General features: G+C 30.4%; 1 protein-coding gene across 1 annotated transcript in view; it reads right to left on the bottom strand.

Annotated features, from left to right (window-relative positions):
• The window catches only part of LOC132734787 (tyrosine-protein kinase HCK-like), a 77,914-nt gene extending 61,183 nt beyond the window's left edge, over positions 1 to 16,731 (bottom strand). The window contains exons 1-6 of the mRNA XM_060721638.1: positions 16,546 to 16,731; positions 6,511 to 6,874; positions 4,292 to 4,354; positions 2,502 to 2,567; positions 1,391 to 1,507; positions 538 to 603 (exon numbers count right to left, since the gene is read on the bottom strand). Of these exons, the coding sequence (XP_060577621.1) occupies positions 538 to 603; positions 1,391 to 1,507; positions 2,502 to 2,567; positions 4,292 to 4,354; positions 6,511 to 6,823 (625 nt within the window). The 5' untranslated portion in view covers positions 6,824 to 6,874; positions 16,546 to 16,731. The remainder of the gene's footprint in view (positions 1 to 537; positions 604 to 1,390; positions 1,508 to 2,501; positions 2,568 to 4,291; positions 4,355 to 6,510; positions 6,875 to 16,545) is intronic.
• Between the last annotated feature and the right edge of the window lie 4,120 nt (positions 16,732 to 20,851).

A 20,851-nucleotide genomic window follows, 5' to 3' on the forward strand; every position in this document is an offset into this window, starting at 1 on the left:
TCTGAACCCAATATATAAATTAACACAGTCATTTAGAGCGGGTGCTTCTGTAAGTTTATGCTGCTTAAAAAATGGAGAAGAGGATATTTCAGTAATTTGAAAACACAAGAGATACACATTGTTATTTGTTGTTTTTCTTGTTATATTTTGTGTGTAACTTTCCCACGTCTAAGTGTAATTATTTCGTATCATAAAGTTAAGATATGTTTTCAAATGTAAATCTAGATTATTCTACTTGTGAAGTGAAGTATACCATTTCGGGTTGCTTTCTTTATTAATGGGCTTTTAAATATAATAAGACCCGAAAATAATTCCTTTATGTAAAATGCTGTTTCCCATCAAAATACTCTACACATGGTTTGTTTATATATGATATAGGTACAGTGTTACAAGATATGTGTATTGTTTTTTAGGCAGGAAGTTTCACTGCTTTACAAGATATTTGAAATTTAATAAAATACTATTTTAAGTTAATCGAGATGAATATTGATTTCATATCCATTTGTATTTGTTCTAACCCTTTTGCCTTATTCTTACCTTTTTCTTCAGATGCATTCGCTCCCTGGCCTATTTTGAGAAAATATTCAGAATAATCAGACGCTTCTGTAATTTGAAGTAAATATGATTTTTCAATATATTGCTACAATGAAATATTAAGAGGATATTTTTTCGCTTGAGTGAAATATGGAATATATTTTCACGAAACATGATAAAATGCCACATATTTTCACGAACCGGGACGGCGAGTGAAAATATTTGGCATTTTATCATGTTGAGTAAAAATATATACCATATTTCACGAAAAACGAAAAAAATAACCTTTTTATTTACGTAAACAACTCTTTAAACGTCTGTACATCGTTAGTGACTGAATTAAAGATATTCGTGTTCGGATTAACTTTCTTACTTAGAACCTTTTCTTTCATTCTAGATAGTTTTCAAAACAAGTTTCAGCAAAAGTTGTTTTGTATTTATCAGATTTTTCAAACAAATGGCGAAAGAAGTCCCTTCAAATAAATATAAGTTTTGACTCCGCCAACTTTCATATTTATATTTCATATTTATTTTTAAAAAATATGAAATATATTTGACTGATATAGCACCACTGAATGGTTAAAATTAACGTTTATATGAAAACGTTAAGATAAACATGAGCAAACATCTAACAATTGTAACAACATTAATGGAATTAAATTATAATTGGCATGATATCACTTTAGAGCCTTTCAAACAATTGAAAATATAATGAAAACTTCATGAAAACTGCTGTTTCCAATCAATACTCTTCACGTGGCATTGTTTACATATGATTTAGCTAGTTTTACCAGATATGTGTATTGTTTTTCAGGCAAGATGTCTGAAATTTTATGTCTCAAAAAATACTACTTACTGTGAAGTTTATCGAGATGAATGTTGATTTCATATCCTTTCGCATTTGGACCTTCTTCATCAGAAACATTCTCCTCCTGGCCCATTTTGAGAAAATATTTAGAATAATCAGATGCGTCTGTAATTTAAGGAAAATATTATTTCCAAAATATTGCTACAATGTTTTATTTTCTCAGATAAACGTTAAGATAAACATTAGCAAACATCTAACAATTGTATCACAGCTTAAACAAGTATGATGATAAATGACATGATATCACACTAAAGATCCTTTCAAGCAATTGAAAATATTAGTAAATTCTTTAATAATATCCTATTTACAAATATTCAATCAAATATTGTTTCAAGATATACTCGTAATTCATAGATGTGAATAAGGAACAAGCGAGAAGTATGCAATTAATGCCATATATAGATTTTCGTGTAGGGGCACGAGTAAGTTACAATATTTGGTTTAAATTACATCAAAACTTAAAGGAAATTAATTAAATCAGTTAAAAATGATTGAAATTAAAAGTGAACGAATAACGAATGGATAAAAAAGTTACATTCTGAACAAAATATATAAATTAACACAGTCATTGAAAGTAGATGCTTGTGAAAATTTATGCTGCTTAAAAACAGGAGAAGTAAATATTACAATAATTTGAAAATCAGTCAATTGTCACAAGAGATACATATTGTTTTTATCGTTTTCTCGTGTTCTGTTTGGTGTGTAACTATCCCACGTCTAAGTGTTATGAGTTTGTTTCAAAAGTTAAGATATTTTTTCAATTGCAAATCTAGATGATTGCACCTGTGAAATGAAAGCCTGTACTTTCGGGTGTCTTTCTTTGTAAATAGGCGTTTAAGTATAATAAAACTCAAAAATAATTCCTTTATATAAACTGCTGTTTCCCATCAATAACTCTACACGTTGTGTTGTTTACATATGATAAAGCTACAGTATTACTAGATATGGGTATTGTTTTTCAGGCCGGAAGTTTTATTGCTTTACAAGATATATGAAATTTTATGTCCCAAATAAAATACTACTGTGAAGTTAATCGAGATGAAAGTTGTTAATTTCATATCCATTTGGGTTTATTCTTTCCCTTTTGTCTCATTCTTACCTTCTTCATCAGAAACATACTCCTCCAGGCCCATTTTAAGAAATTTTCTCAAAAAGTCAGACTGGTCTGTAATTTAAAGTAAATATTTTTTTCAATACACTGCTACTATGTACTATTTTCTCAGATAAACGTTAAGATAAACATTAGCAAACAATCTAAAAATTGTAACACAGCTTAAACAAGTATAATTATAAATGACATGATATCAAAAAAGAGCCTTTCAAACAATTAAAATGTAACTAAATATTTTAATAATATCCAATTAACAAATATATAATCAAATATTGTTTCAAGATATTATTCATAAATTTAAATAAAGTTTTTTGTTTAGACCGGATCAATCAGGAATGATTCAATAAATGACATAATTATACGGATTATCTTGTAGGGGCCCGATCTAGGTACAAACTTTGGTTTACACATTACAAAACTTTAAAGTCAGAATGATTGAATTAGAGAAAATTGATTGAATCTATAAGTGAATGCATGATGCTTTAATTCTGAAAAAGAGAAACTAAGAATCCCTTAACAAATCCCAACACGACAAAATTGAAAACGTTGCAGGCTCGGCTTGTTTAGCCTGTTAAGAATGGTACTATCAAGTGTAAACGACCTCCACATCCTCTAGCACGGGCCTCTAGCACCGGCTTAAGCTGTATCCAACATTTAACATGAACTGGTAAGATTTGAAATTTAGAAACATCTGCAGATGTGTACTTATGGCGGTTATCATGTGACATTCAACGTGACACGTAAGAACCGTTCCATGAAAAGCGGTATATGGTCCCCAAGTAAATAAATGCGTTTGCCCTAAACGGGAAAGCAATGGGCGAAACTACATAATATGGAATTTTAAAAGGGGATCAGAGGATAAAAATCCTACATATCACAGATGATACGTCAAAAGACACATTCAAAAAGCACGTAACATATTTCTAAGGGTGAATCAACTGTTTTCAAGTGCGGAATACTGGAATCACCCAACAACATAATAGCCGAACGGAATGAACTAAAATACAAAAAGCACAACAATAATGACGTGCTGAACTATAGATAAGGATTGGAAATATAACATCCCTGATTGAATGTACGAGGCGATTTTTACAGCCTTCACATGGCACAAAAAACGCTGATAATGCTATTAAATAGAGAAACTAAGAACTATAAGAAATATCAACAGGATTCAATCAAAAGTTGAATGCATGATGCTGTAACGAATGGATAAAAATAAGATTGATTGAACCAAATATACAAATAACCCCCGTCATGGAGAGTGGTTGATTGTGTCAGTTAATGCTGCTTAAAACTTGAAGAAGAAGATCTTTCAATAATTTTAAAATCAACAATTCGTCACAAGAGATACACACCATTCTTTATCGTTTTGTCATGTTCTGTTTTGTGTGTCAATCTTCTGCGTTTAAGTGTAGTGATTTCGTATAAAAAGTTATGATATTTATTCAATTGCAAATCTAGATGATTGCACTTGTGACGTGGTAGTCTGCGATTTTGGGCATCTTTCTTTGGTTTTTAAGTATAATAAGACCCGAAAATATTACCGTTAGGCAAACTGCTGTTCCCCATCAGAATTTTCTTCCAGTGGTATTGTTTACATATCACATCCTTACAATGTTACCAGATATTTGTATTGTTTTTCAGGCAGGAAGTTTCACTGCTTTACAAATTATCTTAAATTTTATGTCTCAAATAAAATATTACTGTGAAGTTAATCGAGATGAAAGTTGATTTCATATCCATTCGCGTTCGTTCTAACCCTTTTGTCTCATTCTTACCTTCTTCAGGAAATACATTCTTCTGTCCCGTTTTAAGAAAATATTTAGAAAAACCAGATGCGTCTGTAATTTAAAGCAAATATTATTTTGCAATATATTGATACAATGTTCTATTTTCTCAGATAAACGATAAGCATGAGCAAGTATTTAACAATAGTAACAAAGCTCAAATAAATATAATGATAAATGACATGATATCAATAAAGAGCCTTTCAAACAAAATATAAGTAAATTTCTTAATAATATCCAATTAACAAATAGTCAATCGAATATTGTTTCAAAAAATAATTCATAAATGTGAATAAAATAACGACCTGAACAAGCGGGAAGTATGCAATAAAAAAAATATAATATACACATTATCTTGTAGGGACCAGAGCAAGTTTCAACATTTGGTTTACACTATATCAAAACTTTAAAAAAGAAATTGATTGAATAAGTTTAAAATATGGAATCAAAAAGTGAATCGAGTTACAAAAGGATTAAAAAAGATTGATTCTGAACCCAACATATAAATTACTGGTCTCAAATAAAATACTACTGTACAGTTTATCGGGATGAATATTGATTTTATATCCATTCATGTTTGTTCTTTAGTTACCATTTTGTCTCATTCTTACCTTCATTATCAGATACATTCTCCTCCTGGCCCATTTTAAGAAAATATTTAGAAAAATCAGATGCGTCTGTAATTTAAAGTAAATATTATTTTGCAAAATATTGCTACAATTTACTATTTTTCCAGATAAACGTAAAGATAAACATGAGCAAACAATCTAACAATTGTAACACAGCTTACCAAAATATATTGATAAATGACATGATATCACTAATTAGCCTTTAAAAAATTGAAAATATAAGAAAATTCCATAATTATATCCAATTAACAAATATTCAGTCAAATATTGTTTAAGATATAATTCACAGATTTGAATAAAATAACGACCGAAACAAGGGAAAAGAGCGGGTGCTTGTGTACGTTTATGCTGATTTAAAACTGGAGAAGTAGATATTTCAATATTTTGAAAATTAACCATTCGTCATAAGAGATACACATCATTCTTTATCGTTTTTATGTTCTGTTTGGTATGTAACTGTCCAAAGACTTAGTGTAATGATTTCGTATAAAAAGTTAAGATAAACCTCTAATTGCAAATCTAGATGAATGCACTTGTGATGTGACAGTCTGCCCTTTGGGATTTCCCCGGAAAACAAGATAATTTTGTGCATATGACGTCATGAACTTTGATAACTACATCAACCGGCCAATGTTTATGCAGTTATTCTTACTTTAGGTAATATATCCCTAATGCATCACCTCCGCTATCAAGAATAATCAAATAGTTTAGAATTACTGCATTGAAACTGAGAGGCGCGGGTAAAAACCACAGAACGTCCAACTTTTATATTTTTTTTCTTTGAACATCATTTAAGTATCTCTAAGTTCCCTTATGAAAAGAAAAAAGTGTTTGACTTTGAATTTATAATTATTGTAGGTATTTATTGGCTAAAATATGCCGAATTTAATAGCAAATATGGTACCTTATATTTTCAAAGTCTAATAAAATAAAAGACTCATGGTAAAAGTATTAGATCAAGCATTATACTGTTAGAAATTTAGGCAAACTTTGAAAACAGCCCGCATTGTGGTAAATTCTATAGATACTTTGAATAAGGCCTAGGGAAATAGGGAAAATGGGAAAATGGTCAAAATAGTGTTTAAAGTGGATAGGGTAGGGCAACATTTTTATATATGTACATACGAACAACATATTGTGTAGAACCAATCATTTTGCTCATGTGATTTGTTACCTGAATGCTTGCTATTAGTTCTTTCTTTACAATGATGAATAGGAAAACTTATTTCATAATGACTATATTATTAAATATTCAGAGTTTCCTCAATTCTAAAAAGTGCTTTCCTAGTAGCAATTTTTTATTTCCCAGATAAATGTCCATAGCTCATGAAATACAGTAAATTGTGTCTAAACTTTTCATAAAGATGTCATAAAATTCATATAACTGTCCTATGTTGTCGATTTTACAGTTCCTTATAGCGCTCATTAGGGGTGCCTTACGTCAATGGAGAACGTAAACACTATGCATTATATTGTTGATGACCATTGAAGTTGACACATTATTGCTCACTCAAGTCTTTTCCCGGACGTTTTTATTCAAATCAATTATTATTGAAACAAAAGGTAACATATTTAACGTACCTTCACTATCACAGTCAGAATCATACCCCTCATTATCCGCAGAGTGTTTTTCCTTATCCGGTTGTTCTTTTTTTTCACCAATACTCGTGCAAAGATCTTCAATTTTGTCAATTTTTAATTCACCGTTGTCTTTCACGATCACTTGGTACATGGACTCGTCTGCGAATATAACATTTTCGTCCATATGAACACTGTCGACATTATTCAAAATACCCAAATGGTGCATCTTTCCGCCAGCTTCTATAAACCAATGGTTCTGTATCTTTTTCAAATTGAATGTTTCGATTGATTTCTTTGCACATTGTTCATCCATCACGTATGCTTATGCAAATGTAAGTTTTCCAAGACTGTAAAAGCCCAAGGCCTGATAAATAAAATCAGAAGAGATACGTGTTCTTGTTCTTGAATTTTTATCTTATGATTTTGTCTATTATGTAAGCAGATTCTAGAAATACAATTTCGACAGTTTAAACATTGACTGAAGAATATTTTATATAAAAGGAATATTTTAAGTACGTATTTGTATGTGCCAAAATAAGTGTTCATGTATACAACCTAGTTAAACTAATTTTTTCAGTAAAGTGTTAAATGAATAAAACATAGAAAGTTAACGATCGTCAAACATTGTAATTGAAAAAAATGACATTTGCGAACCTGTAACATGCATTTTATCTATTTTATTTATAACATACACGGAGCTAGATAGCTGTAGTTTTTGATATTTCTTCACGGACATTAATCTAAACCAACCAATGTAAATTAACTCTACAGTAATTTTTTATATTCATTATAAATCTGGGAAGTTATTTGATTTTCATATATATATAAAACATTTAACTTTAATGAAAATAAAGATTTTGTGTTGCTAACTTGTAAGCCAAACAGACACTGCCATTATTGCCATATGACCTTTGTATCTTTACTGTTTAAGTGAAATATAAAATATAATGATGTATGACAGAAGGGTTTATTATGTACTTTATGTAAGGGAAGTGCATATAATGTTTGTTTGGTAAAATATTTTCCTTATCTTAGATAAATAATAATGTATAATATACAGTTATTGTATGATGATCAATGATGTGATCCTGTGGAAATGTCTTAATGTCAGCTAGGCCGACACAGAAACTACCATATAAACAAGATAAATGTCACATTTTCAAGCTCCTTATCTTTCCCGAAATATTCATGCACTATCATTGCTCGGGAGAGGAGGTCACACTATAGAGTTAAATAAGCACAATACAAATCTTTATTTAGTTTTTTTTGGCTTGGCCCCGCCGCAGGGTTTTTGGCTTGGCCCCGCCGCAGGGTGTCATAGTAAAAAGTAAAACAAAACTTCTAGTGAAAATCCAAAAACGCTTGAGCTAAGATATTTGACATGAAACATCTTCTAGTGGATGTATATCAAGGTTGTTGATAGAAATGACTTAGGTAAAAAGTTGACCGCGCCCCAGGGGTCATTGATTTTCATATCTTCATATATCTTTTGTGAAATCAAAAAAAAAATCAACAGTGCTAGAGCTTACATATTTGGTATGAAACATCTTCTAATTTGAGAAAACTTGGAAAACATCCACTAGAAGATGTTTCATACCAACTATAAAAGTGCATTTATTCTGGCTTAATTATCTCCCTTTGATAAGATAAAGTCAAGTTTTGCATTCATACCAAGAAAATTAATAAGCTTTATTATTATTATTATTATTATTATTATTATTATTATTATTACTATTATTATTATTATTATTATTATTATTATTATTATTATTATTATTATTATTATTATTATTATTATGCAGGAATACACATCTTGACTGCATTGATAGCTGAAAAGCCCAAGCTATATGTACCCAAGTTGTAATTATCCTTTTATAATTACATTATGTTACTTCTGTAAATGCAATTTAAACTGCAGTTAAGTCCAATGTTAAGATTCGGTAACACGATTTTAACGTAATAAGAGCAATGTTTGACTGTTTATAAAAAGATGACGTGAGCAGATATTTTCACTCTTATCATTCTTATGATCTATCTAGTTTTTTACTTACGATAATCGTACGTCAAATCTTAAGTCATTTTAACAATACCACTCTCACGTTAAAATTTTATCATTAGATAAATTATTCACTTTTAAAATAAATCTTAAGAAAAGAAACATTCATAGTAACGTATATTTCATATTGTTGCGCATGTACTATATTTTTTCCGGTTTTGAAGAGCTTGATATATGAATGAAACACAATCATCTTATCCTACAACAATTTAGAATTACAATACGCCCATTGACAGTCTATATATTAACTACGTAAATTACCGAGGTATATCGAGAGAGAAAATATGAGTTGTTTACCTTATTTTCGAGTAAAATCAATATCTTTTATGCTAAAACAATGCAAATGTAGCCGTTATTAAACCGATTTTAAAATATATCACATCAATTAAAAGCTTGTGATCTTAGCTTCGTCTCAGTTTATATTTCAACACATTGTTTGACTCTAAAGCTATTTAAATTTATGGTTACACCTACCACAAGTCAAACCATTTTATATACGTTTTATACAGTGTGATAAGCAACTCGCATTCTACTGATAAGGATAGCCTTATTGCTAGTTCGGAAACTGTCAATCGCTGTATAAAAAAACACGAATTACTGAAACTGTGAGATTTTCTATCTTGAAAATAAAACATTATGGGATAAAAGTGATTCAGTAACAAAGTCTACTACGTTAATGCCAAGGTATTTATGAATAAAAAGAGTTCAGATTGTAAATGCTGGCAATGAAATCGAACACAAGACATTATATATTTCAAAAATTCTAGGCAACCAGTCCACAGACAGACTTAACAGTAGTACACTCTCCATCATAACGTATTCACATCATGACGTCACAATATTTGTGTAAAAAAATCAAATTTAATTTGTTTTATTTTCAACATAACGTTTCTAAATATTTATCCTTCCATATTTTTGTTCTGTTTAGATAAAAGATACGTGATTTTTAGCACTATTGCACTCGTGTCCTGATAGATATTTCATGAACCGGAAGGGATAAAGACTTGGAGTCGGTCTCATTTGGAAGCTTATTAAAAGTCGTGAAATAGTGATAATTGTTTTTTAATTGTCTGAACAACTGCTTTTACGTCCCGGAAAATGGACCCCTTGCTCGTAGGCTAGAATGCGGCCTTCTTTTAACTTATAGTATATTTTTTATTATTTGGTTTGTGACACAATGAGGATGAATACAGGGTCATATTTTTGTTCTTCTCAGGTACAAAACTCCAAAGAATCAAATTTGGGAAAGTAGCCAGGCTTCCATTACATACTCAGGTAATGAATGTGCAAAAAAATACCTACAATTATGTTTGCAGGAATAAATTTAAAATGAGATAACATAATACAGTAGGGGCTATTTTACGTGGATTGTAAGTGACGTTTGCAACGCATTAAATTGCTTCCTTTGTTCATTTCAAAATATTTTACCCTTAGATACATTTTCCTTATTGTTATAAAAATAAACATGGATCTTGAGGCATACTGCTTTAACGAGATATTAACATTATGTTTAATGATAATTTTCAAAGAAATAATGGCATTGCATTTAATGATTTTTTTCTCTCAATATTATATTTAATGGGGGTCATCCAACACGTAGCTGGAATTTTACTTTTACTGAAATTAGCCAATTTAGTCAGAATCACTCATTTTTATTCAGTATTACCGCATTATAATCCATTTCCCACTTCTTTCAACATTTTAGGATGTCATATACTCAGAGCTACCTGGTATTTTCAATAAACGAGTTTAACTGCAATAATTGTCATAAAACAAGACAAAATTATTTCATTTTACTGTTACCTTTAATTTTATATAAAGTAGGACGGGCTTTACAAACATCCACTTAATTGTCTCATAATTATATACTGTTATTATTTAGTTCCCGTTAAATAAAACAATGATACCAACGTGATGTAATATCTTCCTTATTCTATTTGCATTAATGTGTTCATTCTGCATATCAGCCCCTACATGATACTATATATATGGATAAAGAGAAATACTTGGAAAACATCTTGACACTGGAAATAAAATAACAATCGAAAGAATAGATAAAATAATTGTTTAATTACTTGTATCATAGTTTGGAGACCTTTCTGTTGAAAATGTGTTAGAGTTAAATAGAGGTGCAACGATACGTTCCGATGCATCGAAAACCAAAAATGATATGGGCAAAGTATGATAAAAGCATTCGATGAAAAAGATCTTTAGGATGTTGGTACAACGGGTACCATTATAAAGATAGAAATCAACTATTTGACAATGCTTGTTTTCCTGTTTTATATTAGCAGTTATTTCTGCTACATCAGGCACTAAATGATCTTACTTTTATCCCAACTTTAGGATGAGTAGTAAGCTGTACAAATGTGCACATTGTGTACAAACTGAGACTGCACATTCCAAATGTACGCACACAGTAAGAAATATGAATGCGACAATTGTGACACGAAATATTCATTGAGCTTTCGGTGTACTTGTTGTCTATTTAAAATGTCTTTATTTTAGCGATTGTGCAAATATGTGGCTGAAAAGACACAACGAGAAGGAAGTTAACCAATATATTTATTGTACATCAAATTGAAAGAAAGGAATAATAGCATACGGTTTTTAAGGCTTTTACTTTAAACCTCATCAAACATATTTCCATGACAATGTTTATTTTGAGAAATTCGATATGACTTTTGAGTTTCGTCGTATCTTAAAAAACAATATCGTATATGTTACATTATGGATTTTTTATATTAGGTGCCCGGCACATTAACTACATTTCAAACACAATTGTAACAACTTCAACAATGTAAACTTGTTACAATTGTGTTTGAAATGTAGTTGTAGCGTTTAAATGGACTGTTTCGTCATGAAGCAGATTATTTTCCCTCCAGTTTTCATCTAACCAGCGACTTAGATGACATACAAATTCGTTTCAAGTACATGTAAGGTTTAGAATTCAAATAAAATCGAAATCAGATCAAAACATTAGTAATTAAAGAAAATAGAAGATATTTGTTCTGGGAGACAGCTCTATCGTGAAGGAGGGAGTCATGTCGTCACAGCATACTTATCATCTATATTCGTATAGATTCAATGATTAGTGAAGTATTCAACCTGCGCTCATTCCATATTTAGTTGATGCATTAATCACTTTTGTTACGTTACATTAAGAACTAAAACAATGACTGTGTTTGCCATAAAATAAATAAAGTTAAAATAACTTAAATATATAAGGCCAATTACAATTAGAAATTATATATATATATATATATATATATATATATATATATATATATATATATATGAAAGAAAGAAAGTCATGAGCGTGAAATTATACATAGAAAAATCGCACGAAAAATCGGCACGCCGCAGCCGGGATCGAACCACGGGTCTCTGGATTGCCGGTCCAGTATGTAACCACTACACCACAGCGGCCGTTGCTTTTATATATATATATATTTATTTATTTATTTATTTATTTATTTATTATTTATTTATTATATATTATATATAGAAAGTTCTACAATTTATTATGGTGAATGCTGGAATACACATATTGACCATATTAATTGCTGATAAGCCAAAACTTTTCCATTTATGTATATAGTAAAAGCTCTTAATCTACAGAAGGTGAAGCTTAGTTTTCATAGCATCAAGTGACTTCATAGCAGCCTTAGACTAAATATAACTGTAAAATTCCATAGCAACCAGTGACTTCCATAGCAAATATTATCTATTCTACCATTAAATTCCATGGCAGGCACTGACCTCAGTTGTTACATGTGAACTATTTTAGATACAAATATGAACTTTGTGTTTAAGATAAAGAATCTATATCTGCTTTTGTTTATAGTTTACAATATTTTTGTTCCATGTCATTGGGAGTATCAATATTCAAATGAGCGATATTTAGGCCATCATGGCCCTCTCGTTTTGTGTAGCATTATTTAAGACTAAAGTCCTAAATGCCCTAAACGATTGGTTTCTAATTAAAGAAGGTTAAATGTATCTACGTCGCATTGCACGGTTTAAAGGGAAAAGTGTTAAATCAATATCACACAGAATCGAGGAAAATGTCATGTTATATTGATTGACACGTGACCGAGTTTCAATAAACCTAAAGTGTCATATCGACGCTCTAGTAATATAGGGACGTAAGTGGTACTTACGGACTTATATGACTGATGCAGTTTCAGTATCTACAAATGGTCTGGCATAATTTGGTCTAGTCCCCAGCCCCCTAGACATAATATTTAAGCCAGATAACATCAATAAGTAAAGGTCGTATGTGCATTTTTTGATTTGAAGCATAATCATATAAGGTCGTAACTGTAGTCTTACATTACAATAAGGCCCTATCTGGCAGATACGTCCTTTTAATATTGAGGCAGTTTGTTTAATGTTACTGTGAACATGGGGCGTAAATGCTAGATGCGACCTTTTTATAGAACGTATATAGAAACTTAAAATATAAATGAACTTATAACATGCAGTACGCATGAAATGAATTTTGGCCGGCAAAAGGTCTTGACATCCTCGAAAACGGAAATTGGAGAGACACAGTACAGTAAACAATATGAGTATATTTGATAGGTAACAAATTTTCAGCACCATTATAGGTCAAAACCATGGCATCTACTCAAGCTAGGTATTCAGGGTAATTCAAACCCATTTAGTCCTCTCTTACAATCACGGTGGGTGCAATTCTGATGTATCAACCTTAAAGGCGACCCTTCAGTGAAAAGGCGCCTTATTTATAAGATTACAGTTAAAAACTTATTACACTGAATGAACAACAGAGAAATATTTTATTTACTTAAATGTACTTGTATTCTTACCATTCAGGGGTTGCCAATCACAATTACCTAGACAGAGGACATTCCCTGAATGACAGTTGGGGGCTCTGTCCATAACCTTAGTTCAAAGTAACTGTTATAGAAGTATCTAATTATTTTGCTTTATCAAATTCTATGAATTTAACGTAATAAAAACAACAATATTAAGACTATCTTGGTTTCAATTAAATCGGATTTATGCGCAGTTCATTATTGTTTTAACTAATCATTTGTTTAGATCCAAAAGGGGCAATTAATATATATTTTTAAGCAAAGACAAATATTTCGAAGAGTCTAATGTATTTTCAATCATATAATTATCATTATAAACCTCAAAGTTAGTATTTTTATTGCTGGTTTATCAACATAAGTCGACAATGAATTTAAAATCACATTCCCCAATTTTAATTTCTGAATATATATATCTGACAATTGCAGCAATAAAGAAATGTAATGAGGGATTTTTAAAAATGCTGTTACCATGTAAACCTCAAAATTAGCTTACAGTCAAGTTGAAAATGAGTATGCCATGGTAAGTTACTACATTGTATTTATTGAGCACTTTTTACATGGCTAAAACAAAGACAAAATGTTGAAAAGAACAGTATGGCCACAATTACTAGTATTGAGTGTCTTAATTAAAACTCATTTGAGTTGAAAAAATAGAACATGATATGTTATTCCTTATTGCGTATACTCTCATGTTCTAAAGTTCAAATGTTGTAAATTCAACATTTAAGATAAAATATAGATTTCTGATCAGACCCTTTTCACTACCAATCATCTGTTGAATCAGTCTGACTTAACTTAAGTTCAGATATACTTAGGTAATTTCTTGCAATTCGATCTGATTGCCTCCGTATTTGTTTCGCCTTCACTGTGATTCCGTTTTCCCGCGAAATCTACTTTAGCAATGAAATCAAATAGTCATTTAAAAAACATAAAGTCATAAAATAAAATGTTGACTTTTGATATAGATAAAATTGTTCGATGAAATATACTGGAAATGAAAGACTCAATTTCTAATAGGCAAGATTGCCACTTTAACTTGCAAGAAACCTGAGGCCTTAACAACCACCAGTCAATCACTAAACAACTAAGGTCGCATATTTTGATAGTACAAATGATGAATTATATGAATTTTGAAGCACATTATTTGAAACATTATCCAAACTTTGGTTGTATTGTGTAATTACGACCTTGTGTTACTTAAATGGCCAATTTCAAAAGGCCGTATGTGGTACTTACGGCCTATTGTTCTCTCATGCTTCGAAAATAATAAAAGGTCGAAACTGCAAAATCAATTAAAATCAGGAAAATAACAATAGATAAACTACACTTTTGACTTGAAAACATACCACAAGGAAATGTTTTATCATACAAAAACACTTCATTACACTTCATAAATAAAGAATAAATTGGGACAGTTTTTTTTTTTTCAGTTTCCCGAAAATCACGAAAATGCACTTACAACCTTTAAATACTAGAGCGTCGATATAATTATAAGGAATTAAATCAAAAAGAAAATTAAACAAATTCTATGGTGTAATGTTAATAACTTCGAGCAAATATAAACACATGCAAATATGAGGACTAACTCTTTACATTAAAAGGCTGTAAACACAAACATATACATCCTGTTATGAAAGATTCTAACGTATTAACTAATATTTTGGTTTGGAGTGATATATTTGGAGTTATTATATACTTATATATGAAATATTGAGAAAAATTAATGGAATGAAATGCGTTGTTTCATTTTCCATATTTTTACTGTAAAAAATTATGTTTCACTGCAGTGAAACATATTTTCCGTATGTTCACTGATATCTTCTTTTTACTACTTTCTTCTGAATTCAGCCAATATACAAAAGTAAAGTGAAAATCTTTCAAATTGTAATGTCAAAAAAGAAAATTCATTTTTTTCCATAAATACATAATGAATTAAATTTGTGTTATTTTCAACTTAACTTTTCCATCAACATGAATTTATCCTTCCATTTATTTGTTGTTCATTTGAGATAAAAATACGTGACTTTTAGCATGAATGCGCTCGTGTCCTGATAAATATTTCATGAACAGGAAGGCTAGAAACTTTAGGTCGGTCTCATTTAGAAGCTTATTACAAATGTGAAATAGTGATAAATATTTTTTATTTTATCTGGACAATTGTTTTTACGGCCAGGGAAATGAACCCCTTGCTTGTAGGCTCGAATCTAGACTTTCCTGCCTTTTCTTTACTAATTGTATATATATTCCTTATGTTCTGGTGTTTGACACATTGAACAGAAGGTTTTTCATCTATCTGGTCATATTTTTCCTTCTCATATCCAATACTCGTGCCTGTGCCAGAAATGAGACCGCGCCAAAAGAATCAAAATTTGGGAAAGTAGCCTGGCTTCGATTACATACTCAGGTAATGAATGTAAACAAAAATACCCACAAATACGTTTACAGACATAAATAAAAAATGAGATATCATTTTCTGTACACATTCAAGAGTCATCTTATTTCCAAGACACATATCACATACCATACAAGTTAAAGTTATTATGACAGCATTTCCTTACACCATCGCACAAGGCGTTTGCTTATTTAATTTCATGAAAAATTTGAAAGAATATTAAAAACAAAAATATTGTGAAATTTACATATAAAATGTTTTACACATTGTAAAAGGCACTAACAACCAATGTAAATGAACATGAATACCATTTTTGTATCTCAAATCATTTCACTTTTAATAAATCTCCGTACAATTTTTTAGTTTGATTTCCTTGAAATATTTTTGTTCATCTGGAGGCATGCAGTATTAATCCGAGAGTTTCGATTCACGAAATAATACTTTTATAAATAATTAGTGTACGATATTACTGCGCAATGTGCAAATAACCTTCTTTGTTCACTTCACAAACATTTACTTTTAAATGCATGTTCCGAATCATTATGACTTGAAGCATACCACTTTAACAATATCATTATTTTTAATGATGTTTTGTGAAGATAATTATGAAATTATGTCTTATGATCTCTTTCTCGCAATATTCTATTTAATGGCGGTCATTCAACACGTACATACATGTAGTTTCAATTTTACTTTTTACTGAAGTTAGCCCATTTAGAATCGTTCAATTTTCATTTAGTATTTACCTGATTTTAATCCGTTTCCAACTTCCTTCAACAACGTAAGATCCCATATACTCAGAGTCACCATGTGACCAAAACTGGCATTTTTCAATCAACGACTTTAACAGCAATTATAAAACAAGACAAAAACATTTCGGTTTATTTGTTTTTTCTTAACTTTATATAAAGCAGGACGATATTCCAACAACATCAAGCGTCTAACTCACACACTCATTATTCAGATCAATTGCATCTTGATGGTTTCCTCTTATTTTGAGTGTCCGTTATGTTAAACAATAATATTCACGTGATGTGATATCTTCCCTACTCTTTTATATGAAAGTGTTTATTCTAATTTATATATATCAGCCACGACATATTATTATGGAAAAAGAAAAATACTTGGAAAATATATTGACTAAGAATACAAACAATAAATGTTTTTATTGTTTAATTCTTTAACGTAAGTAAGCCCTGAAAGTGTTTCCTGTTGCAAGAACAAAAAAACAAGTGTTTGTCCGTAATGAATCAATACGTAAATTCATACGCAATTATAAGAAAAGAATGCAAAATGAAAATAGTTCTTTTGTAATTTCTTTCCGGAATAAGATCAATATGATATATATGCAAGAAAGAGAATCAAACACCGACTGTCGTAACATCACGGAATATATAGCTCTCGGGAAACTGATAAGCAAAAACTCGTTACCGGCGTTAACAGTTTCTCTCGAGCAAGATATTCCGTTTGTACCGGTTGCCTCGTGTTAGACCTTTACAATCAAAGATAACAACGTCAATTATTGCCAAAATAAAATATACACTTCAAATCTTAACATTAATCAACATTTTTATGTTTGAAACAGTAGCTTAGTGGGCGTTGGATAAGGGTAGCACGTTCAATTCTTTCAACACTATCGAAGTAAAATAAATTTGTATAAACTAAAATCAGATTTTACGTCGATTAAAAGCTTAATGGCTTACGTCAAAAAAATGATATATCAAAAAAATTATTTCCTGAAAGAAATGCACATTGCTGATTAAGAAGCACGCGCCATATCTGACATTAAGAAATACTGGCGTTAAAACTGACGTAACGTTTCTAAAATTACGTCATTTAACCACGATGTTTGAAATGTCATGTCATAGTTCATTTTACATTGTTTCAGTAGAAAATGAAATATTAGTTTAATTATTTTACTGGGAAATGATCATAATTTAATTGACCTTTGAGGAATTGAAAGTGAACGCGGACGATATGAAAAAAATGTTAATAATTTGGGGCACTGGGTGCTGTTTCGAGACACGCTTAGCCAAGTGGAATTTTACTTTTATTCTTTACTTAAATTTTGTGATAATGTATGTATACGTTTGCTTCTGTTACATTTTATTAACTGTTTTTAACACTGATAAGAAGTTAAGCTCACCCTGTTTAGCTTTATCAACCATAAAAGTGTTCTTGAGCTTGACCCTTAATATATAAGTTCCTCATTTTACTTTTAAATGGAAACATTTTGCATGCAATTTTTTGCACTGCAACATTGATTCAAATAGAGAAGGTAGCAGTTAATGCCCGTTGCTATATAACTAAAATGAAAGGCGTTGTTAAACAGAAGACAGGATATAAAATATTTCATTAGAGATAAGTCAAAGTATTGTTTTATATGTGCTGCAAAACACATAAAGAAATAAATAACGAGTTCGTCTGCCCTCGAACCAACAAGTGCTACGACTTCTACATCACCAGGCAATCTGAATTAAATAATAAATCAATAATGGTTTTCCACTTTCGGTTTGGTATCATGTTAATTAGCACTTTTTATATTCATTTGTGCATCGTTAACATTCAACTTTAAAAATAGTGGGCGGTTTGGGTAGTTCTATATTTTTATCGTAAACATTTGTCATTATCAATCGGTCAATCACCATAATAATAGTGAATCTCTGAAAATATATTACTTATTCAAGTCAACTTGATAGCAACTAAAATAAAGCATAATGTCACTCGAATATAAAATATGCGGCAAATCTTTACAGAGGTTTAAACGTATGCTCAGTGTATATAATCAATGGATGTAAAACCGGTCAGGTGTTAACAAACGTTATAAACAATCAATTTCAATTTATTTCAAGACAACAACAAAAAAGAAGAATAAAATGAAACAAAATTATGAATATTCACAATAATGATTATTATAGTAGTATTCCTAAGTTGTTAATCGAAATACTTTTTACCATCTGTGTTCAAAGTCACTTTCAGACATTATTTCTTTAATAAAATAATTATATACATGTACTATGATTACATTTCATATTAAGAATATTGATAATTGCTACACAGTATCTTTGTAAATATAAGATAGACATGTTTACTTTAACACAAATAAGATATGTTATGTTTAAAATTCTACACACGATAGTTGGTTACAATATGAATATAAGTGTCATGAAAATAAAAGCTGGCGTTTTTTTGTATTTGTTGTTGTTTTTGGGGTTGTTGTTTTGTTTTTTAAAAACAACTTACTCAGACCTTTTAAAGGGAGCACAGCCTCCCATACACAGTTCATTCTTTTGTTTAGATAGTTGGTAATAATTTCATGCATTTCAATAATTTCTGTGATCACAATACTTTACTCAAGGATAAGCATATCTTTAATATAGCAATAAAAATGAATCTCGAAAACATCAGTATTTTAAATGTTTAAATTATAATATAACATATGTATGTGTTTTCCAATATTTAGATGTTCATGGTCCATTCGTTGTTCATGCAGTCTGCTTCAATTTTGATGGCGTTTGATTTGCTTTGTCTAAGTTACAAAGGCAACAGCAGGTCAAAAGTGCAACCTTGAAACATGTAAATATATTTTTTATCGCAATGTCACAAACACATCCTTTGTCAAATATTTGTATTTATTGTTTTTTATGCCTTTATTGTGACTATTCGAAAAAAAGCTGTTAATCATTTGAAAAAAAAACTTTCATAGCGCCTTTGAAAATTACGATGTCTTTGCAATACGACACAACTAGAGCTATCACTAAGGTCATACTCCCATCATCCAGAATAAAATAGGTTCTCCAATAACAATACTAAGCTAAGTCTCTTCATTAACTTGCTACTTGATTACTCTGTTTATCGTCAGCAAACAATCTTTTCCATTTAAGTAGAAGTGATATTAACCTTTGAGGTCAAAAACAATCCCAAGCAATGTCTCCACATAAACTTGCTATATACAAAGTGTGATGGTTAACTCTATCATGCGGAGACCTTTTTCTATTTTGTAACAGATACCTTGATATTTACACCATGGGTTCAGAACAAATCACCCAAGTTTGGTCTTAATATAAACATGCTATATTCCAAGTTTGATTACAATATCTCTTTCCTAACTCTTGTTATTGTCTCGAACCAATTTTTTTATTGTTAGTAACTGTGAATTGTACCTTAACAAGGGAGACTCAAAAGCAATTCCGAGGGGGCTTCACATATTTGTTGGCTTTTTTCAGTGCCATTTACCCTCTTCAAGGGAAACCGAAAACAATCCCAACCAGGATCTTAATATAAGTTTGCTATAACCTCATTTAATTAAAATATATCCACATAAGGTTGCTATTTACTAAGTTTGATTTCAAACTCATTTCTAAATCTTGTTACCATCCTACCGACATGTCTTCTATATACTCTCTTAAATTTGTGTGTGAGGGTGTAATGAAATGCTTTTTTTATTCAGGTTTAAAAAGGAACATTTTAAGGTTAAAGATTAACTCGGAAACCATTACAGAAATACATACTTAAACGCACTGAAACATAAACATCCCTAAATGATGTACACATTTTCTTAAATGAGTACAAAATGTGCAGAAAGCAAGAAAAATGTTAACTTAAACATGCCATACCAAGAAAACTTCTATCACTAAACAAAGGGAGCACATCATTTTGATTTCTTCTATCTCTTTGTAATATGTAATAGATGTTGCTATAGCCTTCGTCACAACTGTAAAAGAAGAAACGGTTTTAATGTTAGTAAAACATTTCTTCTTTTCGGCTTTTTACTAAGAAATAATAGAAACAGTCACACACCAACGTAAATCATGATTGTGACTAAAGTGTCATATCATTGAACCAACGTTGTAATACTTATATGTAAGCATTATTGTATCGTACAAACCTTAAGACAATTAAAAATATAAAGCGGTTTGTAAATTAAAAGGTGACAAAAACACATGAGATCTTACCTCCAGGCAAAGTTAAAGTAACTGCCACAGGTCCTTCGTTGTGGCGGTTTTCATTCCTCCATCTTTATTATCAATTGCATGAAAACACCAAAATTTA

This window comes from Ruditapes philippinarum, unplaced genomic scaffold (genome assembly GCF_026571515.1).
Source record: "Ruditapes philippinarum isolate M1 unplaced genomic scaffold, ASM2657151v2 ctg5300_1_1_1_1, whole genome shotgun sequence".
Taxonomy (NCBI): domain Eukaryota; kingdom Metazoa; phylum Mollusca; class Bivalvia; order Venerida; family Veneridae; genus Ruditapes; species Ruditapes philippinarum.